General features: G+C 38.2%; 1 protein-coding gene across 1 annotated transcript; it reads left to right on the top strand.

The window, feature by feature from the left end:
- The first annotated feature begins 11,649 nt into the window (after positions 1–11,649).
- Positions 11,650–21,703, top strand: ercc4 (excision repair cross-complementation group 4). Its single transcript, XM_038274213.1, has 11 exons — positions 11,650–11,771; positions 13,285–13,547; positions 14,256–14,436; positions 14,793–14,988; positions 15,077–15,284; positions 15,396–15,576; positions 16,378–16,509; positions 16,590–16,694; positions 17,032–17,698; positions 17,788–17,900; positions 20,859–21,703. Exons 2-11 carry the CDS (start codon positions 13,371–13,373, stop codon positions 21,599–21,601), a joined length of 2,703 nt encoding a protein of 900 aa, XP_038130141.1. The 5' UTR covers positions 11,650–11,771; positions 13,285–13,370; the 3' UTR covers positions 21,602–21,703.
- The last annotated feature ends 4,257 nt before the right edge of the window (positions 21,704–25,960 follow it).

The following is a 25,960-nucleotide window of genomic DNA, read 5'->3' as shown; positions in this document are numbered from 1 at the left end:
GATAGGTCCTTTGGATCTATTTCATTCTATTTCTTTACAAATTCTGTTTTACTAATTATTTAAAAACAATAAAGTGACAGCTTCAGTGGTACTGAGATGGGATCCCAGTTTTCATCTGCTACATGTTTTTTTATTCACAACAAATAAAAAAATGCTTTAATTTTTACCAATGAATTTAAAAGTTTTTCTTGAGTTAGTTAGGTAGTTTTAACTTAATTTAACTTAACTTAAGTGAAAAATATGTAAAATTCCTAAATTTTAAATGTATATTGACCTCATAAGAAAAATAATTTTTATTTAACCTAATTGAAAAGAAATTTCACTTCATATATTCTCTTAATATATTTGAATCCCTTGCCTTTTTTTTTTATTTCATGCTTTTCTGTGCCCCCATGAAAACACGCTGGCCCCCTCCTGGCTCCCTGGTAAATTTGGTCTAGATCCGCCACTGTTCCTCACCTTCACTAGACGTGAATATACTTTAGTATATTCTGCTGTAAAATTAGTACTATATTTTCGTTTTTTACTTGACGATTCAACCTCTGCCATTTCACAGGATGCACAGGTTTGAGTGGTTCTCAAAAGGCCAGATTCGAAGCACGATTATGTCATAGCGTGGCACCAAGGTCTGGTCGGGTTCCAAGACTCCTCGTTATGCGGCCTTAAAATGCGTCCTTCTTTTAGCCCGATTTGAAGGACGGGTCCGATGTATCCTCTCTATCCTTGGATATCCCAGGATTCATTGCAAGACCAAGCAAGCCGGCTGCTTCATGATCAGAGGAAAGGTTACTTGGCGCCGGACGGTGGTGAAAATTGGAAGTTCAGTTTAATATAATACAAGTATGTGAATAGTTCCCTCTGAAATGAATGAAAATAGTTGTTTTAATGGTTATTGAGTCAGATATGTGGATGTAATGTTTGATTTATCTAAAGGTTTTTATCTGTTACTGTAAATGAGTTTGTAATTTAAGGACAGATTCTAGTATCTCTGCAGTTTGGGGACGATAAATGTGATAGGATTTTTAGTTTTTATTGCCGTTTTGAACAATTTGCTTAACTGACCCAGTATTTTTTCAGTATTTTTGTTGTTGAATATAAGAGATTTTGCAGATATATTTTTATTCATACATTGTTTAGATTTACTTATATATTTCTACCCCTTTTATAGAATAGAATAGAAAATGTCTTTATTGTCCCACAATGGGGAAATTTACAGCAGAAGAAAGATTATTGAAAATGGTCACACAAATGAGGACCTTAGAAAAATGTATTAAAATAACATAATAGGGAAGAGTTAAAATATAAACAATAAAATATTGTAAAGTGTTGTAACAATATCAATCTGTGCACCTGGAGAATAAATAACCAATATACAGCTATGGACATTTTAACAGTACTGTAGCAGCAACATCAGAGAAGTGCAAAATGACAGCAGCGTGTTTAGTAGAACAGTTTGACATACATTTGGAGTCAGTGGGTCACATGAACTGGAAGCTATTGAAGAAATATCAATTATTTTTGTAATAAAAAATTTTTTTAAATGCCAGGGCCAGAGGGTTTGGCTCACAGGTTAGTCAAATATCCTTATAGGCTTTAGACAAATTCAGAAAAAATTATGGATACATTACAGATGTTTAGGAATTTGTCAGGCTCAGATTGTGACCTGGATAGCCTAGATCAACGGTGGAATCACTGGGAAGCTTTGGAAATGTGTAGCCTTGGTGGAGCCCTTGGTGCTTGGATGCTCAATAGAACCTTGGTTGATAGGAAGGTTTTCATAGTTGTTACACATGCGCTTCAACTCCGATTGAATCAACTCATAGTTGATTAAACTAAATCAGACCAAATGATTTGTTTGAGTCTGTATCCCTACAGTTTCACTGCGTGCTAAAATTATGTTTAAATCAGTGCTGAGTTTAAATTTAGACCTACCCGAAGGAACATACTGTAGATGCATTCATGAAACATGTTTACATTTTAAATTAACCCACCCCTCTGATTTCCTTCTCTATAAGCAAGAAATAGAGGCTCAGTAATCAAAGCAAGGAAATCCAATTAAACACGCTTCTTGTGACGGTGAACATTAAGGGGTTTGGTGGCTCCACTTGGGTGGTGTTAGCAGAAACAATTACTTTTCTATGTTCTGCTAATATACAAACACTGTTACCCGGCATGCACACCCGAATAGCAACACTATTCATCAGGAATAAGTACAGCAACAACAATCCTAATTAATCCACTTTTTTTTTCAATGCTGGGTATTTCAGGCTTTCATCTTCTCAGTTACATCAAACTTTCTACGGTTATGTTTGAGTTGGATTAAGGGGGATTATGCGGAAATGGTTCTGGTTCAAATCCTTTCTTGCCTTTGATTTAGTTAATCAAATCCTTAACTGCTAAGGCTTTAAAAACAGAGGTGTGTCTATCATTTGCTCTTGTTTTCAGATCAAAACATATTTATTCCATATGTAGATTCCAATAATCCTCTATGATCTAATTTCGTCAATAGAGTTATTATTCCCTTAAACAGCTTGCCTTCATTTCATGTCTCAAAGTTATCATAATGGACTTTGACAAAGTTTTATTAGCTCAAGGTTTATATGCTAAGTACTAGGCTACGGCTTTAAAGATCTCCAAATATGTTATATATTCTTCATTTTTTGTTACCCTAGGTGTCTGGAAATGGTTTTGTCTTCTAATAAAGCAACACTTCTTAACAAGAATAAATTCCTTTTAAAACGCATAACTCTTAAGTGTTGATTGATTGTTCTCTGTAACATTAATAACAATTGTATAATTTTGTTAGTGAGCATTAGGAGAATATCTGAACTATCAAATAAAAGAAAACAAACTAAATGTCTATCAAAAATCATATCACCGATTATATAATTCATAATTAAAGAGGCTGTGCTTCTTGTCCATTATGTATGCATGTTTGGTTGTTTGTCCATACTGTACTTCCATGTACAGGATAACTTGAAAAGTTGTTAATGACATAAAGCGGGCCAGGTGGACCCAGTATTCAAGGTAGACATTCAGGAAAGTTCAAAACGTTTATTAAAACAAAAACAGAACAAAAGCGCTGCTGTTGAATGGCTACCGCAGAGACTGCAGGGTGTGACACAACCCAGCACTGATTCTGTAGAGTGAAACACTGGTAAGTGACCATGATCATCTGAATAGAAGATGATAACTAGAGTGAGTCATTTACCTGGTTTAACAGTACAGTCCACTGAGGAACGGACAGATCTGGGTTCTGGGAATCCATCAGAGCACGAAGGCCGGTTCGGAGTCCCCTGCGTCGAGCATCCAGCTCAGACAGAAAACGCACCTTAAAAGCAAAATCTAACAGAGGTTCAGGCCAGCAGACCAGACAGGGCCAGTGTATAAGATGGAACTGAATCAGGAAAGCAGAATAAACAGGGAAACGCTGAAACGCTCCCACCTCTGGTTAGGGATATAACTCTCCTGAGGACACTTGCTTGAGAATAAACTCCTGACTGGAAAAAGGAAAATAACTCTGGAACTAACTAATATTAACATAACTGCCTGACTGGAGCAACAAAAAATCAAACAGGGAACAAACAAACAGCAAAAACACAATAATCAGTCATGATAGCTGGAAGTGAGCCCAATATAAGGGCAACTGGCAGGTGGATGAGATGAGTGATAATTAGGAGCTGGAAAGAGTTAAGCAGGTGAAAGGCAAGAGTAATTAAGGCCAGCTATCACAGCAGATCATGACAGTTAATGGATTTTAATGATATTTTTAGCAAATGTGCACCTCAGTCCGAGAAACAATCCATTAAATGTTGGTGATGATCCACGTCATAATTGCGGATGCAGGATTTTTTTTAAACATTATTTGGCGAAACAAGCAGTTTCCTCTAAACCAGAGAGTGGAAGCAGTAACTATTAACATCTTAGAAATCGTATTTAAAAAAGTCCACAAGTATTATACTGAAGACAAAAACACAGTGAAGGTGAACCATGCTTCACTCAAAGTGTTGATGAATAAGAAAGTAGAATGAATGGAGAAGGTGAGAGCAGAACAAACACCAGGGCTGCGGTACAATATGTTGCATATTTGTAAACTTATCAAAGGATTTTATAGGCTTTCCCTTTGTTTTTCTAGGTGTTTATATATATATATATATATATATATATATATATATATATATATATATATATATATATAAATTTATATATATTATGGCAGTTGCACAGTGGTGCAGTGGGTAGGACTGCTATATATATATATTATGGCGGTTGCAGTCGTTGCCTTGGGGCAAGAATGTTGCAGATTCGATTCAGCATGGAGTTTGCATGTTCTCCCTGTGCATGCGTGGGTTCTCTCCGGGTATTCCTGCTTCCTCTCACACTCCAAAAACATTCCTGGTAGGTTAATTGGCTTCTCTACATTCTCCTTAGGTGTGAGTTAGTGCGTTAAATGGTTGTTTGTCTTGTTTGTCTCTGTGTTGCCCTGCGATGGACTGAGAACCTGCCCAGGGTGTACCCCGCCTCCCACTTGTAGACAGCTAGAGATTGGCACCTGCACCTCTCACGACCTCCATAGGGATAAGCATGTCAGAAAATGGATGGATAGATATTATGCTTTTAATGTAATATAAAACAAATTATTTTTCCCATGTGACATGTAAATTTTATATTTTCTGTTCGAAAAGGAGCAGGTAGAAGATACATCTTATAATGTCCTGCCCCTTTCCTACTTGTAATAATAGAAACTTTATTATATCAACCATACAAAACATATATAGGAGATGGAAATAAATAAGTCTGTTTTTGTTCCACTCCTTTTTTAACCTCTGTGAACTGTATATTGTTATGAATATGGATTGTCTCAAATAACGTATATAGCTATTGTATTTTTATGTGTTGCATGGCTTGCAATAAACTTATATGATGCAAAAAAATATAAATGATGCTGTTTTGCTGGGAGGGTCATTGCACTGGGTCAGAGACTGTGGCCCGGTATGTTGGTTTAAATTGTGTTTTCTCTCTGAAATCTTACACTCCATTAAAAACACTTGACTAAACTTGTTTCCTTAGCAGCTTCACCTTTATGTGGGATCCCTCACTGCTCAATTTTAGACCTTCTACTTTTCTTTATATATATTTTATCCATTGGCTCAATCGTCTGGACAGGTGTGATTTCTTCCCACTGTTATATGTATGACTCCTGAACTTATCTCTATCTTAAAAAATAAATAGGTTTCTCACTTGACGCTCTTTTCAAATGCCTTTTGCGGAAACAAAGATTTGAACTTTTTACACTTTAATGCATAAAAATCAGAAATGTTATTTGTAGAAACATATAAGTGTTCCACTATAGACCTTTGTTTTTTGGGACAGCATGATAGATAATAGATAGATAATCTTGGAATCAAACTGGAAGCAGCTGTTATCAGATAATGTGTTTTGATGCAGTTAGTTAAAATAAAACCTATCCTATCAACGCATCTTTTTGAAACAGTAATCCATAATTTCTTTCAAATATGCCGGATTGCTATAAAGAGCCCTGTTTGGGGTTTAGTGATGTGGCCATTAGGCGCCTGCTGGTTGTACAAAACACTGCAGCACTGCTGAAAGGTTTAATCAGGAACATCAATGTTAGTCAGATAAAATAAAGATATGTTGTTTGATAAACAGTGTGTATTAATATTAGTGCAAAAAATGTACATTATTGGAGGGAATTTTAACTTGAACAAGAAAGTTAAAGTTATTTTGTTTATTTTTCTTTGTTATTTTCATTTGCATTTGTACACCCCTTTGAGGGACATTGGTTTATTTTAAAGTGCTTTAGAAAAAAAAGGGTGTATGATATGGTATTGCAAAGTTAGACAGCTTTGAAATAATGCAACAGATAATATGACATATATAAAAAAAAAAAAAAGGCGAAGTGTATTCTCCAGCCTTGCCAGTGGCGTATATTCAGGTAAATGGCCATTTGAAATGCTCAGCAGCTGGACTGCATGTGTCCAAATGTCTGCCTCCTCCTCTTTCTCTTGTAGTGAGTTTTCTCATCCTTCAGCTCATTTCTTTCTCTTCAATCACAGCATCCGTCGTCGCTGTGATTTCCCAAAGTGTCTGTGACTGGCAGCCTGTCTTTTTTGTATCTTCTGTGGCTCCACATTTTGCCTAAGCATTTTCGTTTTATTTGCTGGTTTGGTGTGCTGAGGTTCTCCACATGGCACTGCTTTTTCAGTGTTTTTTTTTTTTTTTCCTCGCTGGGTCCTGTTCTCTTGTTTCTTCCTTAATAATATATGGAAATTACAGTTCTGGAAAAAAGCGTAGGTCTCTTTGCTGTTGGTAATCAATGCCCGCCATTATGAATAAACAAAGACATTGCTTTGTGTGTGTAATTACAGTTGACTATAACAGAGGCTGATTGACCTGCTTCTTATCTGTGTTTCAGCTCTGTGAGGATGGTCGGCAGTGATTGTTTTTCTTTTTTCAGAGAGTGCGGCTCTGCCACTTAACTGTTTCACAGAACCACAATCTAGAATCACATTTCACTGAGATGCGGGTAGAAGAAAGGACTAAAACCTTCAAAAGGGCTTTACTTCGGCTTGATTTCTGCAGCAGCTATCTCTTATCCTGCTGAAAGTCATCTCAGGGGGCTTTACTTTTTTTTTCATTTGTTTTGTTTTCATTACTCGTGACCCTCTTACAGCTAAAAGGCTTTCAGTGAGTCATGCTTTTCTGAATTTGACCCTGAGACGGTTGGATCAACAAACGTGCAAAGCATTTGGCCCCGCACTTAAATCATGAAGTACTACATCAGCAGCAGTAGGTGATATAATTATGATACATACTCAGAAATGTTTTTGTGTCAGGGGAAATATATACCGGTATATAAAACAATAAATATTAATGCAGATTAAAAGCTTTTGTGTTAATCCTTCAAAATTGCAAACATCACAGAAAACACAAAACCCTGATGGAGGTAATGTGTAGGATATGTAGTTAGAGCAAATATGTTGTTTAAATAGGATGATGCTTGTTGGAGTAACAAGGATAGAATGTACGTAAAACCGGAGACTTGTCGGATTGTTCTGATGATCAATATTCATTCAGTCATTTATAGGAACAACAAAAAAATCCCAGCTCCTTTACAGCAATCAAGGTGTTGATAAAAAATATGGAATTCATGTAATTTTGCATTAGCCTTATGCAACAGGACATACCAGGTGGTTTTAAGTTATTATGAATTAAACAGGCTTATGTTTAACATAAATATACTACATTTAGTAGTGCCATGGCAGCACTATGATTAACAGGTAGCAAAAACCAATCTCCATGTTGTGATGTCAGAGGGAGTGCAGTACTTAGGTATGGCTGTTGGCAGCAGCACCCGTTAGTGTTTTACTGAACAACCAAGCAAGTTTATCATTGAGGGAACATAAAATATGCTTCTGAAAATGCTCCAAGCAGAAAAGAGACACTGTGGGATACTCCAACTTCTCCCAATCTCATCTGACCTCCTTCACCCACTTTGATAGAAGCTCAGGATACCCAGGAAACTTAAATAAGCCATCTTAATGGGGGTTGAAGAAAAAAGATGTGACCCAGCTGTACATGAAAACCCCAGCAGCTGTCCACAATAAAACCCCTGTTCCAGCTCTCGCTCATCCCCTGTATATGTTACGCATGTTTTCTCCCTCAGTCACTACAAGATTCTAGGGTTTTTTGATTAAAAACATTGATCTTCAGTAATAACGTTGTGGTTGACAAAAAAATAATAGAAAATGTCATTACATAAAGATATTAATTTAAATGTCATGGTCTTGGTTCTGTTTTTCTTTACTTTGCTCCTTGTTTTCTAGTTTTATTGGTGTAATTCCAGTTTTGTTGTAATTTCTAGATTTAAGCTAGTTCTCATGTTTTTCTGTTGTCCTCTGTTGCCCTCTTGTGTGTGTATGTTCCTTTCCCCTTGGCTCCCTCGTTGTCTCCTCTCACACCTGCTCCTTGTCAGCTCGTTAGCCCTCCCTTTGTCTCTCTCTGCTATATATGCTCTCCTTCTGCTCTCACTCTTTGTTGGTTCCTTGTCTTTGCTGTCTTCCCATGCTGTGGTCTATGTTCCTCGTTTCACCCTGTCTCCTCGTGTTTGGTTTTCTCCAGTTGTCTCCTTATCTCTGGTTTGCTTTTCATTATTAGTTGGATTTTTGGATTCCCGCCTCTGTTTCCTGTGTTTATTTCATTAAAGCTGCAAGAAATTTCCTCTGCCTCTGCATTTGGGTCCGCAAACCACAACTGAACCCTGACAACAAAAAAGCTGGGATAAATACTTTTAATTCCTTAAAGTTTGGACACAAATAGTGCTTATATATATATACATACACATATGGATGAATGTAAATACATAGATATAGATATATAAATATGTAGATATTTATTTATTTCCAGCCATCCATTTTCTCCCATTAGTCCTTGTCAGGGTCGTAGTGGGGCTGGTGCCTATCTCCAGCAGTCTCTGTATAAGAAGCTGGATACAACCTGGACAGGTCGGCAGTCTGTCGCAGGGCAACACAGGGACAGTCAAAGACACAAAACCATGCACACACACACAATCACACCTAAGGACAATTTAGAAAAGCAAATTAACCTAGCAGTCATGTTTTTGGACTGTGGAAGGAAGCCGGAGTAGACCCACACATGCACAGGGCAGGAGGGAACGTGCAAACTCCATGCAGAAACACCCCGGGCCAGGAATTGAAACAAAAAACTTCTTGCTGCAAGGCATACTGTGCTACCCACTTCAATACCGTGCAGCCCTTATTTATTTTATTTTTTTTTTTTTATCAATTTGACTGTATGATCTGGTTGAACGGTAAAGTGACTTGAGATGACTTGTGTTGTGAATTGGTGCTACATAAATAAACTGTATTAAATTTATTTATTTGTATAACAAATGAAAATATGGCAGTAATTATTTTATATTGTGTATCTTTTTAATCACTAGTTGGAGCATCAACCATGCAAAAGTCTGCAAACATGCAATTCTTCAAAAGGACTAACCAAAATGCATTGATTTCATTGATTGAATTGAATCCAATCAAATTGAACAACGAAGAGGATTTTGATCTCCCCCCTGGTCTGCACATCCACTGTCAGTCATATGCTGTTCTCCTAACCCAGGGGTGCTAAAGTCAAGTCCTCAAGAGCTACCATCCTGTAACTTTTAGATGCATCTCTTCTCTAGCACACCTGAATCAAAAGCGTCAATCCCCTCATTTAGCTCAGCAGAGTGGTAACGAGCCACTCATTTGATTCAGGTGTGTTAAAAATGGCTGCGTCAAAAAAGTTGCAGGATAGTAGCTCACGAGGACTGGACTTGAACACCTCTGTTCTAACCCTATTTACTCTCTTAGAGTGTGCAGTAAAGGCTACAGCCTCCAGCTACCCTTTAATAGCAGAAATGAATATCAGTAGCAATAAATCCTCCTATCCCAGCATCAGTAAAATTGACACTTTCACACATGATGGAAAGGCTAAAGGTCACACATAATGGGAGCCTATTCAGAGCTTATTACCTGTATAGACAAACAACACATTTAGTTTGTTTTTGTTTAAGCATTGTCCCTGACAGCTTAAAACAGATACTAACGTTTGATTTATAGCCTTATTTTTTACAAGAAAACAATAACCTCATGGGAGGCAGTCCTACTAAGCCAACATAGTGCTTCATTTTCAAAAAAGCCTCACTGTTTTCCTATTAAGGGCAGGGATGATGCGTGCATCTTTCGGCTTTTTTCTCCTCTTATGTCTCTTTTCCTCTCTTCCTTAGTTGTTTAGGAAGAGTTAATATCCCATCTTATATTATATTCTGTTCTCGTCTCATTTACGGTACTGCCACACCAACCATGGTTTCAGGATGCGACTCAGCCTCCAAACAGGGAGATTTTTTCTTGTCTTTTTCAGTGCAGCAGGGAAAATTTTTCAGCACAATCTTCTACCTCTGCCCTAACACCTGTCACATCATTTAAAACACACCCAATTTTCTCAATAAACCGGTTTATTCATCATTTTATACCATTTATTCAAACATAAAGTCTAAACAAATGTTTTATTCATTCCTGTCTTTCTGATCTTTCTTGATGGTTTCATGTCAGCTCTCATCCCAGCTCCTTCCATCATCTTCCTCCTGACATTAAGCTGCTGATTGTCCAGATAAGCCTGCTCACTTGGCTGCTGCTGAGCCAGAGGAAGACCTGTACACTGTGGGAGTTTGTGAAACAAAGCACTCCACTGCACTCTATTGGCCTGCTCATGAAAGTGCATTTATCAGATCCTCAGCATATGTGAGCACAGTTGTTGATTTATTTGTGCTGGCTCCCAGGGAGGTGATACCAGCAGTGCATCTTCTGTTTATCACTGACACACTAAAGTCTGTAAAATGTAAGTGCTTTCAATACAAAGATTTGGGTAAAGTATTGATGCTTTTAAGTCAGACCAAATACATTTGAAAGCTACTTCCTGTTGTTTTGTTGGTTTAAACTTTTTTCTTTTTTGCAGATGTCGTCTCTAACACTACAGCCAGTCTGCCTCTCAGTTCAGCTTTAAAATTTGGATTCTCATCCACAGGTCTCTAAATAGACAGGCTCCTGACTATTTATGTCGGCTTTAAACTAACATCTCTCCCAATAGTCTCCGATCACAAGGCCAAAACTTTCTGAAGGTTCCTGATATAAACCTGAAATCCAAGAAGGACAAGATCTCTCAGTCTATAGCTCTTAAACTGTAGAAGGACCTACTATACCACTGTGACTTTGCTTGTCTGACTACATTGAGATAAATAAAAATCCATTGAAAACTGTTATGATCCCACTGGCTCTTATATTATAATTTTATTTGGTTTTACCTTTTCATGACCTCACTGTAATTTCTAGCTTTTTTATATATATATATATATATATATATATATATATATATATATATATATATATATATATATATATATATATATCCTGCTTTTATTACTCCTTTTTTAAACTTGTCATAATTTCTTTGTACAGCGCTTTGTGACATTATGTCTGTGAAAGGCACTTAACTCTTGATATTTCTGTAGAGATGGAAAATCCAACTTAAACTTACACTTATAATTATTAAAACAACAAGAAAGGTGAAATATAACAAAACAAATTAATGAATTAGAGAGCAAGCTCACAATGAAAAGGATACAGATACCTGAAAGAAACAATAAAAAAAATTGTAAAAGTTTTAAGAGGAGTTTTAAAATCAGGGAGTCAGGCTGCCTGACATGTAAAGGTAGTTTAATTTACAATTTCTCTGCCATATAAGAAATCAGTCACCTCTCTTTAGTTTTATCTTTTATATTTTCGCACTACTGGGAGGAATATATATATAATATTTTCTTAACTGATCTGCTGAGAGAGTAGCCAAAGAGATCAAGAAGGTATCTCAAACATGCCTGTTTTCAACATTTTTTGAGTAGAGATTTTAATTTTTCTAAAACAGTATCTACTGAACTCAAAGTCGTGGTCAAAAACAGCCCTTCTTGGCCAAACACCACCACCTACACTTCTTACTGATTGGTGGCGGTAATGCGCCATATAGTTGTTTGCCAACCGCCAATAAATTCTAGAAGAAGAAGAATTAGAACCACCACCACAACGTCCTCTAGATGGCGCTGTTAATTTTGAAGAGCAAACTCACCGGAAGTCTCGCGTTGTTGTTTTGTTTTCACCGGATGCTATGTTCAGAGTTTCAAAACACACAAGAGTCTGCAGGCATCCCTCTGGGAGGTTTCGCAGCCGCTGGGAGGGATTCGGTTTGGTGCATGGCGCGTGTTTTGAAGCTGCTTATGGAGAAATGTCTTGGGCCGTGAGTAGTGAGGAAACAGGAAGCGATTCTTGTGGGATGGAAGAGGGAAATAGTGACAATGAAGGTTGGAAGATAGCAACATCAAAAAATGAGAAAAAGCGGAAAAAACAGAGATCAGTTCAAGGGGAATCTAGTTCAGAACAATCCAGTGATGATCATTCCATACATTCCACAGCACAACAAAATGAATTCAAAGTCATATTCAAAGTCGTTAATCAGGCAGATTCTTTTACAAATTGGAATCCGGTTCACTTAACAAAAACCATCAATAAACTTGTCGGAGAAGTCAGAGGTGCCAGAATTCTGTACAGTGGAGACCTGCTAATTAACTGCAGAGACAGCGCCCAGCAAGGCAAAGCAATACGGATCAACAAAATTGACGGGATAAGAGTTCAGTGCAGCCTAATGGAGAACAAAAAGATCAGCAGGGGAGTCATTGGAGGAGTTCCTCTAAAAATTTCTGAAAAAGAGATTCTGGAAAACATAAGCGGTGCAAAAGTAAAAGAAGTAAAACGGTTAAAAACAACAAGAAACGGAGAAAGATCTGACAGTTTATCAGTGCTAATTAAATTTGAGGAAGAGCAATTACCAAGCAAAGTATTCATCGGTTACATAAGCTATAATGTCAAAATCTACAATCCTCCACCATTGAGATGTTTCAAATGCCAAAAATTCGGTCACATTGCAGCAGTTTGTAAAGGGAAACAGAGGTGTGGAAGGTGTGCAGGAGAACATGAGTACGGAAAATGTGGAAAAGAAGCTAAAATAAAATGCTGTAATTGTGGTGGAGAACATACTGCTGCCTATCGCGGCTGTGAAGCAAGCAAAAGGTCTGAGGAAATTAAAAAAATGAAATTTGAGCTCGGAATAACATACGCTGAAGCTGCAAAAAGGATCCCATCTCAGTCAGAAAAACCCAAACCTACAGTTCAACACACGGCAAATTCCAAACCTCTAGAGAATCAAAAAATTGATGAAGACTCACTTATTGTTAAAAAGACAAATTTTGTTCTTTTCATGGTAGAAGTAATTAATTGTACTGCACAGACAACAAAAAAAACGGAAAAAATCAAAATAATAGTGAAGGCTGCAGAAAAATATCTGGACATTAAAGATTTGAACTGGGAGATGGTTGGAAGTATGATGGGAGGACCGATGGGACCATCAGAAACTGGCAGAGTTAAGATGACCTAGAGTAAATTAAAAGTTATATGGGCAAATGTGATTTAGTATTATGTTGGTTTAAGTTACACAGGTTTTTTTTTTTTTTTTTTTTTTTTTTTTTTTTTTTTTTTTTTGGGGGGGGGGGGGGGTGAATCGTTTTCTGTTTTCTTGCTTTACTCCATATCAGTTGGTGGCGGTAATGCACAATTCACAAGTCTGCCAACCGCCATAAAACCCCATTAGAAGAAGAAGAAGGCATCCCTCTGTAACTTCTTTCACTTCTTTTGCTGCCACTCAGAGGCTTTTCTTATCATTCTAACGGATTAAAACGGACTTCCAAGATGGCGGCTCCGCTGCTGGAGTTCGAGACCGAGATGTTTCTGAGTCTCTTTGAGTCCGACGGGCTGCTGGTTGCGGCGGAAGGTCTGGGGATAGACCGCATCCTGCTGCAGTTCATGCGGGTTTACTCCGAGGAGGGCAGCCTGGTCCTTCTGCTCAACACTACCACACCCGAACAGGTGCTTTTAATTAAACATATTTACTAAACGAAGCATAGAACATCGTTTTTAACTCAGAGGGATGAAAAGCAACCAGTAATGATTTAAAAGTTCCATTAAATCAATAATAGTATGAGTCACTGCTTTATTAAGTTGTGAAAAATTATAGGAAAAAATAATTAACATTTCTGCTCTATCCATAACTTCTCAAATGGAAAAGTTTTTGTTTCACCTGGTTTAATTTAGCAAAAAGTCTTCTTTAAAGTAACTTTTGCAGTCTGATTATTAATCGATGACTCGAAAAAATAATCGACAGATTAATCGATTTGCAAAATAATCGTTAGTTGCAGCCCAAGATTAAATACTTCATATAATCTTATAACAGTGGCATTAAGTATAATCACTATTGATCAATTAATGGTTAATTCATTTGAAGAATTTCAGTTAATGTAGGGAGAGAGGCCTGAAATTGTAGTTGAATACAGTTACTTTAAAGTAATATTTAGAAGTAGAAAAACTACTATTTTTGTGGCCTAAAACTTGTGCATGAAAAAAATTCATTTTATCAAAGTATATGTAACTTGTTAGTATTATCAGTATGCTTTAAATATTCAGTATTTGACTTCAGTATTCTGACTGTTTTAACACTCTTTTACCTTTTAAGCTTTTAAGGTCTTTGAATGACCTTTGGCTTCTGACTCAACAAATGAACGTCCCTCTGCTCCTCAGGAATATTTCACAGAGCAATTACGAATAGAGGGTGTGAGCCATCTGCCCAGGACGGTGACCAGTGATGTCCAGAGCACTGAGCGTTACAACGTTTACACTGAAGGAGGGGTTCTGTTTGTCACCAGCAGAATCCTAGTAGTCGACTTCCTCACCGATCGCATCCCGGCTCACCTTATATCAGGTCAGAAACCTAAATACTGATATCTTCTAAAAGTTATTATTTCTTTTAAGAGACAGCCAACATTTTATCACAAGTAAGAATATTTATAAAATATTTACCAAATGTAAGAGTGAAATTCTCCTGTAAGAGAGTTTACTCTTATGTTTGGTATTAAAAAATATGTACGGGTTAAAAAGGAGATTCAGCTATATTGTAATTTTGTTGTCTCAACCAATTAAGACGTTTCCTTGCAATCTTTGTCAGAACAGTTGTAAAAACAGTTTTAATAAAACTGAAACCATAAACGTGTACAAGCACATTTATTGAATAAAGTGTTATTGTAATGTCTGTGGACCCCCCCTTCCCCCACCACTCAGGCATCCTGGTGTACCGTGCTCATAAGATCATCGAATCATGTCAGGAGGCGTTCATTCTTCGCTTGTTCAGACAGAAGAACAAAACTGGCTTCATTAAGGCCTTCACTGACAAGGCTACAGCCTTCTCCTCCGGCTTCTGCCAGGTGGAGCGCGTCATGAGAAACCTGTTTGTCAAGAAGCTATACTTGTGGCCAAGGTATAGAAACTGTTCTTGACTTTATCACCACAAAGCTTCTGTTTTTCAGTTACCTCTTCTCACTTTTTCTTTGATTCTGAATCGACAGATTTCAGGCGTCTGTGAACACAGCGCTGGAGAGGCACAAGCCAGAGGTGGTGGAGCTGCATGTGTCTCTAACGCCAGCTATGAGAGCCATCCAGAGCTCCATCATGGACATCATGAGTGCCTGTCTGAAGGAGCTGAAACGCTACAATCCTACCCTGGAAGCTGAGGACCTGTCACTGGAGAATACCTTGGGAAATGCATTTGAAAAGGTTTTTACTGACAAAAATACTTATTAATTTACCTCCTTAATGCTACATAGGTCCATCCATTATTTCATGGGCTCTCCCTAAAAGATTTTGTCTCCCGTTATTCCCATCTAGACAGTCCGTCACTACCTAGATCCCCTGTGGCATCAATTAGGAGCAAAAACAAAAGCGCTGGTCCAGGATCTTAAAGTTCACAGGGTTCTCCTTCTCTATCTTACCCAGTACGACTGCGTCACCTTCCTCAATCTGCTGGAGTCTCTGCGCTCCAGCCAGAAGATCTTTGGTTCCAACTCAGGTGAATCACAATTCTCATAACATTTTTGTTTTTTCTCCCTTTACAATCACCTATTTCACTGTTTTTAGCTGGCTAGAGGGTGGGGAATAATCCTGGACGAAGATAAAATACAATTTGTTAGATGCTGCAGAAGACATGAGACTGGGATGGAGGTTGACCCTCCAGCAGGACAACCGCTCGGAACATCCAGACAGAGATACAGTGGATGGTACAGATCAGAACAGGTTCACGGCTTACAATGGCCTAGTCAAAGTCCCGACCTAAAGCCAGCTGAGAATCAGAGGTGAAATTTGAAAATAGACTCGGCTTTTTTGTCAAAAATGTGCAACTATTTCAGCCTGTTGCAAAGCTGAAGGAGACAGAAAACCCAAATGACCTGCAGCTGTAATCGGTGCAAACGTTGCCTTGATGTGAGTCATCAGTCACACAGGACATGGCTATTCTAAATGGATGACAGCTGGACCCCTCTGGTTCCTCTTAAACTAAAGAGTCTATTTAAATAACAGGTGAAGTGTCTCAAAGAAAAATAGTCAGTCCACCTTCTACTTAAGCACTTAGATTACCTAAGGTGGTTTTATAGAGTATTAATTGAGAGGGGGTTAATGCCCAAAGACACTACCTCTAATATTTTTCACTCACTTTAAAATTATGAGACAATTTGTGCTGATGTAAAATCCCAATTAAACAGCCTGAGGTTTGTACTTTAATATGACCAAATGTGAGGGAATTCAGGACTGGTGAATCTGTCCGAACTAACTTTGAAATGTTCTAATTTGCCTATTTCTTTATTTGAACTGTTAGGCTGGCTGTTCCTGGACTCCAGTACCTCCATGTTTGTAAATGCAAGGAGCAGAGTGTATCGTATCCCTGAGACCAAAAAGAAACCCAAACTAGTTGGAGAGGCGGAGAAAACGAAACCCTCCTCTGCCTCAGGTAATCACTTATCTCAAAGACCTCTCTCATATTTTCCTATGGTCATTCATGGTGTAGTAACTGCTGTGTCGGGTTCACAGAGGTGAAGCGGGAGCTGGTGCTGGAGAAGAGTCCAAAATGGGAGGTTCTGACTGAGGTTATGGAGGAGATTGAGAAGGAAAACAAGAACTCTCAGAATGAACCAGGTCAGAGATGCACCTTTCAGTGTTAACATGGTAGATCTTTCTATGACCCCTTTAAAGAAATACTTGTTGAGTATATTTTACTTCATCATATCTTTGTGGCTATTTATTATGTATCAGTCGCTTGTTATTATCTAAAAGGGTTTTTTTTCTAATGTGCAGCTTTAAAGTTGTAACAAGAAGTCAAAGCCGTTTTCTTGAAGAAAATCCAGCTGTCTTCAATATGTTTCACGTTCAGCCAACCACTCACTTATGTGGAAAAGCTAAAAGGGGTGTGAATACTTTTGCAGGGCACTGCACACAGATGTCTGACTGACATGCTTTACTTGTTCACCTGCAGGTCGTGTGCTGATTTGTGCCAGTGACGACCGCACCTGCGCACAGCTGCAGCAATTTCTCAAACACGGCTCTGATTGGCTGCTTAACCGGCTCTACGCCCGCACCATCGGGAAACGGGACCCCGGTGCAGCGGCTGCATTTGAGCTGGACGCACAGAAGAAGAAGAAGGACTGGCAGAAAAGAGGAGCCAAGGGAAAAGAACCTGCTCGGAAAAAAAACTCTAAACCCACAAAAGGCAAAAGCAGACCTTCGCTGACCCTGACCCAAATGATGGGGAAAGAGGAGTCAGATGAAGCAGCACCGATGGGGAGCAGTGAGGATGAAGACAATCTGATGGAGGAGGATGAAGGCGAGGAAGAGCAGCTGAAGTTAAATCTGTCCTCCGATGCCTACTATGGCATCCTTAAAGAGCCGCTGACCGTCATCCACCCCCTGAAAGGCTGCACAGACCCACACAGCCTGACCCGCGTGCTGCATGAGGTGGAGCCCAGCTTCGTGGTGCTGTATGATGCAGAGCTGAGTTTTGTTCGCCAGCTGGAGATCTATAAAGCTAACCGGCATGGAAAGCATCTCAGAGTGTACTTCCTGATCTACGGAGGCTCAACAGAGGAGCAGAAGTATCTGACAGCTCTGTCCAAGGAAAAGAAAGCTTTTGAGCATCTGATCAGGTCAGAATCTCCCTCCCCTTCTCCTCCTGTGTTTAGTTTTTCCAAGTTGTTTTTTTCACTAATTAGTGTCTGTATGTGTTTGTCTGTAGGGAAAAAGCTACCATGGTCATCCCAGAGGAGAGAGAAGGGCGAGGGGACACCAACTTAGACTTAGCCAGAAATTTAGAGCCCGCCAATGCTACAACTAACACCCGCAAAGCAGGTTAGTTTGTTTTATTCTGGTTGGAAAGATTTCCTAAGTTCATTCAGAGGCCCTTCAAAGTAGTAAAGTAGTTATATCCCCTCAACTGTTTCAAATATAGACAACTGAAAGTTGTGGTTTGCTTTTATATTGTACCTTAGGTCAGTACGTTGTAGATCCACTTTTGGCTGCAGTTCTCAGCATCTACCAGCTCTGTCCATCTACAGGCTGAAATTTCTGACCAAATATTTCTTTTAAAACATTTTCTGGTTGGATTATAAAAACCTCCCTGCTTTAAGGTTCTCACTCTAGATTCTTAATTGGGTTTAGGTCTGAACTTTGATTTTAGCCGTGCAAATCCAATTTATCTATATTTTAGCTGAATCCTTTCTGACAAAAACGATGCCACATATTTTGTGGTGGGAATGGTACATTCAAATCATTGTGGTATTATTTATTCAAGACTACAGAAAAGTATTAAAAAAAGAGAGAGGGTAAAATATTTGGTTTGTGAATAAAAGTTCTCTAGAAAATGGTTTAACAACTTTATATTAAAAAAAACTTTAATTTTTACTCACTAGAACTGGGTGGTATAGACTTAAAATCTTATCACGATATTTTGTGGTACAATCGTGATTATGATGAAGTTCGGATACAAAAGCTCTTAATAACTTCTTTGTTAGGTAACTGTATTGCTGTGACTGCATGTCACACCAGTAATGGCCCCACAATCACAAAAATTGCTTGTAAAAAAAAAAAAAATACTGTTTTTAAAATAGGCTTACTTAGGAAGCCAGTAAAATAAGGAGCTATGTTTATTTTAGCAGGCATCCCATCTGATCATATATTTCGTATGTGTCAATGCCCCATTGGGACAAAAAGAAGGAAAGAAAAAGTAAAAATAAATATCCTGATTATTTTATTTTTTTACTTTTTAAACATCATTTATTTAGATGTTTTCATTTAGATGTAAGTAACGATATGATAAATGCCCTGCTGCAACTAACAATTATTTTGCAAATCAATTAACCTGTTTTATATTTTTTCGATTAATTGATTAATAATGGCATAGCCAAAGGTTCATTTAAGAAGATTTTTTACTAAATTAAACCAGGTTAAACTAAGATATTTTGAATTGAGAAGTTCTGGATACAGCATATTGACAGACGACGAGGTTTATTTATCTTAAATGCAAAATATTTGTATATTTTTCTAAGTGGGTTGCTCTGTCCTCTAAAGACATGTTTTACAGTCTCTGTACTCCAGTTAACGATTTTTATTTACTAATATTTTTTTTATTTCAATAATCGATTAATCATGATTGATCCAATTTATTGTTTCAGCCCTAGTCTGAGCCTCTCCCGAATGGCCGAGCCCCTCACTTTATCTCTATGGAAGAGCCCGGCAATGCTGCAGAGAAAACAGATTTCAGTCACTTGTATCCAGGATCTATTTCATTCTGTCATGATCCGCTAATTAAGAAAGAAAAAATTACATTCTGATATTCTAGATTGCTTTTCAAGCAATTGAACAAAAATTTAATACACAATTTGGATCAAGTCTTAGACTGTCACAAAACAACAACAAAAGTTTCATGTTAAAAAATAATAGTAGCCTATTTCATGCAAAGGAATTCAGTTTATCATTGAGGAAGTCGAGAGCAATGTTTTGATTAACTGAACCGAAAGCGTTCTGGGCATCAAAGCATCTGCTTAAAGGTTTAGTGTAGGATTTTCCGGAAAACATCCGCCCTCTCTATTTGGAAAAAAAAAAGCTTAATTTCCAAAAGAGGATTTGCAATGTTTCCATAATGTTAAACTCACCATCTCATCTCATCCATATTTATATATAAAATGTTTCCCCGCAAAAAGACTCCTGGTACATTAAAACAATCATGACATGCTTGTATGTGTCTGTGTGCTGCAGTGGAAATTTTAGATGTGTTTGCGGTGTGAAAAAGGATCTGTGGCCACCGTATAACTACTAACGATTCAAATTAAAAAATAAATAAACTTCCCTGGAAAGTTACAATATAGAGGTAGATAACATTTAGTAGCAGTAAATGGATTTCTCCAAGCATGCCAAACTTTACCACCTCTTCTTTTCTTCTCATTAACTTCGTAGACACTTTTTCTCTTATGACCCTCAGTCATTTTCAAAGAACCGATGTGAGAAAGGTGAGCTTCAGTGACTGTCTGAAACCGTAGCTCACCATAGATATACGCCTGAAAGTTTGCATGCACTGAAAAAGATAGCTAACTATGGACGAGCACAGAGGACGGCCTTACTCAAACAAACCACCAGAATGAATGACAGTTAGGAGGACCACTTATACAGATGATCCACCGGAAAAAGAACATCATCACATTTACCTTTATTAAGGCAGTCAGCTGACTTAATAAAAGTGCCTTTATTGGTGAGCCACCTTCTTATGCTGAACACCCCCCCACACATTACCCTGTATTTTAACTGCTGCTCCGTCTCTACAGCAGAGTGGACTCATGAAAAGTCTCTTTGATCGACTCATTTTAGATTGCGAGTAACATAATGGCATTATCAGTATTTGAAAAATCATCAGTTTAAACTAATGTTACTTATTATGTAACGCTGCTACTCCTAACACTGTAGATTATTAAGAAAAGCAAACAAAGTGTTTTTTGCCTGCTGTTCACTTTATAGATGCAGATCAGCTGTGCCTGGTTAGTAGTCCTAAGCCAAACAGATTAGTACCTTTTTCTCTAGAGAAATTGTTTAATAGTAATGACTACCCTATTGGCCCACAGGCTTAGTCAAGCACAATTGTTGTAAAATATTCATTCCTTCACAGTCAGTGAAGAAATGAATTGTGAGTCAATATGGGGTGAAGCATTACCCCGCATTTATCCATTATCTGAATCCTAATAAATTATGTTGTTGGTTTTAAAAGGTTTGGAAAATTTTGCAAGGCTCTTAATCCCTGTTGTTTTTTGTTGTGCCCAGGGGGCCAGGAGCAGCCCAAAGAGCCTTCCAGGGTCATTGTGGACATGCGGGAATTCCGCAGCGAGCTGCCGTCCCTGCTGCACCGCCGCGGCCTGGACATCGAGCCCGTCACCCTCGAAGTGGGCGACTACATTCTGTCTCCCGATACCTGCGTGGAGCGCAAGAGTGTCAGCGACCTGATTGGCTCACTGCAGAGCGGACGCCTCTACACCCAGTGCCTCTCCATGACCCGCTATTACAGAAAACCAGTACTGCTCATCGAGTTTGACCCAGCCAAGCCATTTTCTTTGATGGCTCGCTCGGATTTTCGAAGTGAAATCTCGTCGAACGACATTTCCTCCAAATTGACGTTGCTTACGCTGCACTTCCCCCGCCTCAGAATACTGTGGTGCCCCTCCCCGCACGCCACAGCCGAGCTCTTCCTGGAGCTGAAGCAAGGCCGTCCTGAGCCCGACGCTTCTGCAGCCCAGGCCGTCACAGCCGAGTCAGACGTGGTCGGGGAATCAGCTGACTTCTACAACCCCGGGCCTTATGACTTCCTGATGAAAATGCCAGGAGTGAATGCCAAAAACTACAGAGCACTGATAAAAGCTGCAGACAGCCTGGCAGACTTGGCTAAGCTGAGCCAGGAAAAGCTTGCAGAAGCTCTGGGGAATGCTAGCAATGCTAAAATGCTGCATGAATTTCTGCATAATGTGGCGGATGTTCCTGCTCCCATTCAGAAGGCCAAACAAACATCATGACATCTTTATCTTATATAATAATGAATTTACCTTAATGAAAATGAATTTTACATTTTAAGGAATGGAATGAAATTATTGTAGAATAAAATAGACAGAAGTATTTTTGTATTTTGCTATGTGAATCTTTGGGGTGACTTAATCTTAGAAAAAATTATTGGACCAAATAAAGGACACAAAAAGGGTCCAATAAACATTACTGTATGTTTAACTGTAAACAACTAAACAATGCTGGTGGATTTGGCCTTCACGATTAAACAACTCCATCTTATGAACAAACAGTAGATACTATTTCAGAAAAACTTAAATTTCCAGTGTTAAATCATTTTGGAATAAATAATTATTTTTATCAGGGAACAAAACAGAAACATGCACATATGTGTCTACTCATCCCAACATACCTTAAAGATCATCTAACTACGGACGACCTAGAGAGTCACTGAAAAAAAAAAAAAAACTGCCATTTTACTTTTTTTTTTTTTTTTTTTTTTTACGTAATTTTACATTTAAATCCTGCAATTTGAAAAGCATTTTCTAATGGGATATTTTAAATTGAATAAAGAGGAGTTGTACATTTTTGAAATGCCGTTTTGTTTTTTCTTTATTATCTTTTTTAATGTGTGTTGGGAAGATATTTATGATTTAAAAATTTCATTTAGAGATGTAAATATATTCAAATCTTATATCAGCAAATTCCTGTATATTATAAGTGATTAACAAATAGAATTTACAGTTCCTCTTAAATAATTCTAAGCTCTGGATCAAGCTGATCAGAATCTGTTGGTTCCTTTAAATCAGGATTAAAACCTCTTCGTAAACTGCATCTTTTTGACCCAAGAGTCAGATTAACTGTTTGTCTAATAAGGCTGAAGAATTAAATTTGTGTTTTTAACATTTATTTCTTTTTAAAGTTCCTGTTGTTGGATCTCTGTTTATAAATATACATTTGTTTTGGCTTAGGAACTCCTTAGAAAGAATGCCAGGAACACGATGTAGTTAAAAATACACATTTATTATAAAAATATATGCAAAGGTCACAGTGAGTTTGGTGATTAATTAGTGAGCAACATATAATGCACAGAGAAACACTTCCCCTAAATTCAGGCAGAACTTTTCTTCTGAAAACGGTTCCTCCAGAAAAGATCCAGACCGATGAGTGAGCTCTGCCACCATTAGGATATAAAAATAGAAAAGGACATCAGGCTTCTTCTCAGACAGGAAATGAAGGAGCTGGACTGAGTTGTCTTTCACACATCACACTCATTATCTGCCGGAGGCTTTTCAAAAACAGTGTGAAATGAGGTCAGCGCCCGCTCCTCCGATGGAGAATCACCTACACAGCTGGACTGGACCATAGACGGACGCACCCAGACAGAGGGAACCATCACCTCCCCTCCAACGCTCAAACACACAGATGTGTTACTAAAGGGTTGCCATGACAACTTTCTCCATCTTTCAGTCAATTGTAATGACTGTGAGATCTATGAGGATGTAATTGAGTAGACTCATTCATTTTTGAAAAGACCTGTCCTCCCCACTTTTAAAGAAAAAATGCACAACCCTGTACCCGCTCCCGACAGGGAACGCCTATTATACGCCCATACTAAACATGAGGAATGAGACACAGACCAACCTAACCTAAATTCTATGTTTTTTATCCTTACCAGTTTAAAGAGGCCAAAAGAGACCAAAACTGTCACAATATATAATAGAGGTTCTGCATATTTAAAGTATTTTAAATGATCTTTTTCTAATGTAAATAAAACATCAATATGAGGAAACGTTTAGAAGGACAAGCTCAGAAACATTTAACCAAATCATCTGAGTTATTAAAGTATACATTTGTTGGATAAAGTATCCTCCAATATTCTTAGGCCTGCAGTAGTTCCCTGAGGTCCTGGTCCATGCCCGGGCTCCCAGCTGTTCCAGGCTGTAGTAACGGTGGACCATGGTGTCTGCAGTTACCACCACCACCCTGACACCGTGGGTGTCTTTACCGAGCTGGCAGCCGATTGCTGAGGTCACCACCATGTCCAGGCCATCATGGCAGCCGCCTGCTTCTGGTGATAATGGCCTGTGAAGACCGCCTTCACACCTTAGAGCCATGGACGAGGGTATTAAAGAAAAAAGACACAAATTTTTAAAAATTTCTTATATAAATTCTGTGGATTTTCCCAAGACATGAATGAAAAGATTTCTGCAGACGTCAAGCTTTTTCCATCAGACTTCTAGGATCCGTTTCATTAAGCAGGTTTAAAAAATTCTGATTCAAATCTGCAACTTTAAATTGATCTAGATAATTTTTATTTACTTGCAAAAGTGAATGGGAAATACACTCTATAAGACAATGTTATTATTTTTAGATCCGTTTTTGCAGTGTAGCCCAAATGCCTCATCTGCTCAGATTGTCTTCCACATTTGTCTATTGCAGAGATTCACACACATTTCAGCCTGTGACCTGCAAATTAACCAGGGACTGGCAACATCCTACTGGTTTACTCTATATGAAAAATATAGATAAACAGGTGAAACTGTAGATAAACTGATACATGTAGACATGTTTTCTATGTTGTTTATTTCATTTTATGTGTGCTTACCCAGAAGCTAAAGTAGTCATCACCCCAGGCTGTGCAGTATTTTTCCACTGTTGGGGTATTGCCAAGGTCATGGTTCCCGCTGACGAACACAGGCAGAATGAAGGGATCTGCCCCCTTTAAGGCGTCCTTCAGGTCTCGCTTTTGATCTTCTCTTCCTGGCAGAAGAGGTAGAATGACTTTAATGCTAAATTCTTCTAGACAGATTAGAGATTAGAGGTGACGTGATAGAAACATAATGAAAACAATAAAAAAAACAATAAAAAGTTAAAATTGGACAAGAAACAGTTTATGGTCAAACTAAAAAAAGATGGGTTCGAAGGAAATATTGTCCAAGACTTTACTTCTGCCTTTAGTCTAACAGGACTCTGTCATTTTGGCCAGTGGGATCTTCCAAGTGGACCAAATTAATGAGTCCATCAGGGTTCTGCTCCAACTTCTGTACATGAGCCGCTCTGATCTGCACTTCATCAGAAACTCTTTGATAGGTGAGCTAATTCATTAGATGAAGACATCGCTGCTCGACCCTCAATCTTCTTTCCTTTAAGTCTAGGTATAAAGCTCAGACCCGACACCAGATGAACCACAATTACACAAACAAACTGAAGCTTTGATGCCTTCATATGAGATTTAAGGAGGCTTCAAAGAGATCAATCAAAGGCGAGCATAAATTAAAGTGTTTGTATAAGCAGACAGACTTGCAAATTAGGGTTGTCAGAGTAAGGTATGAGGCATGTGACCGCAGCTGTTGGCTAAGGAGAACGGACAGATAATGGAGAGAAGAGATGGATGGGAACATACAATGTGAGAGCAATAAAAAGGAGCAACAGGGTAAGCACCATAAACTCAACTTTGTGGGAAAACATCTCCCAATGGAGGATGTCCTGTTGACACAGAACCAGTATTTGGTCACAAGCCAGCTGCTAAAAAGCTGGCTTGATTTAAAAGACAGTTCTTTCCCCCTCCAACAAACCCTTTGATGGTTGAACTAGGAAAAGTAATTTGTTGTAAACCCTTTAACTAGAAAATAAGGGAATTTAATAAATTATATTTCTTTAAATTTAACTGTGCCTCTGTCAGTTACACTTTCAATTATTTATAATTGCAAATAACAAATAAATGACTTCATATTGAATAATTCCTCACATTAAACATGATTTTACCCTACAACAAAATCATATTTTTACTATTATTAGATGAAAAGAAAAATGTTTGAGTGTTTTACCCATTAATGGGGGGGTTCTTGACAGAGGCCAGTGGGGGCAGGAGCGCCTGTTTATTCCTTAAACCAAATAAGTATAATTATTTATTGTGATTATTGTGTGCAGACACAAATACTGCCCTTATTTTATTCACAGATCTATTTAATTTTTTCAATTTTACAATTTTATTTCGACAATTAATTAAAAATCCAGGTGTTGTACTTTAAACTTCAGTTGTGTTCAGACAGATTATGATTTTGACCAATACCTATTCTTTATAATAGTTTTTATTAGGGTTACAATAAATCTTGAATGTTTCCATCTTCTTTTATCTGCATATAAGGAAAAATTCCTATGAGACAACAAAAGACATGTTTTAACTACTCAAGATAACGCTTATTTTCTCACCCCTTGTGGGGTGGTATGTCTTCCTCAAGCTCGGGTCCTCCCAGAGGCCTGGGAGTTTGAGGGTTCTGCGCAGTATCTTAGCTGTTCCTAGGACTGCGCTCTTCTGGACAGAGACCTCTGATGTTTTACCTGGAATCTGCTGTAGCCACTCTCCCAGT

Source organism: Cyprinodon tularosa, unplaced genomic scaffold, assembly GCF_016077235.1.
Source record: "Cyprinodon tularosa strain WSP-4 unplaced genomic scaffold, ASM1607723v1 ctg90, whole genome shotgun sequence".
NCBI classification, from domain to species: Eukaryota; Metazoa; Chordata; class Actinopteri; order Cyprinodontiformes; family Cyprinodontidae; genus Cyprinodon; species Cyprinodon tularosa.
The sequence above is the reverse complement of the archived record's forward strand: the minus strand, read 5'-3'. Positions and strand labels throughout refer to the sequence as shown.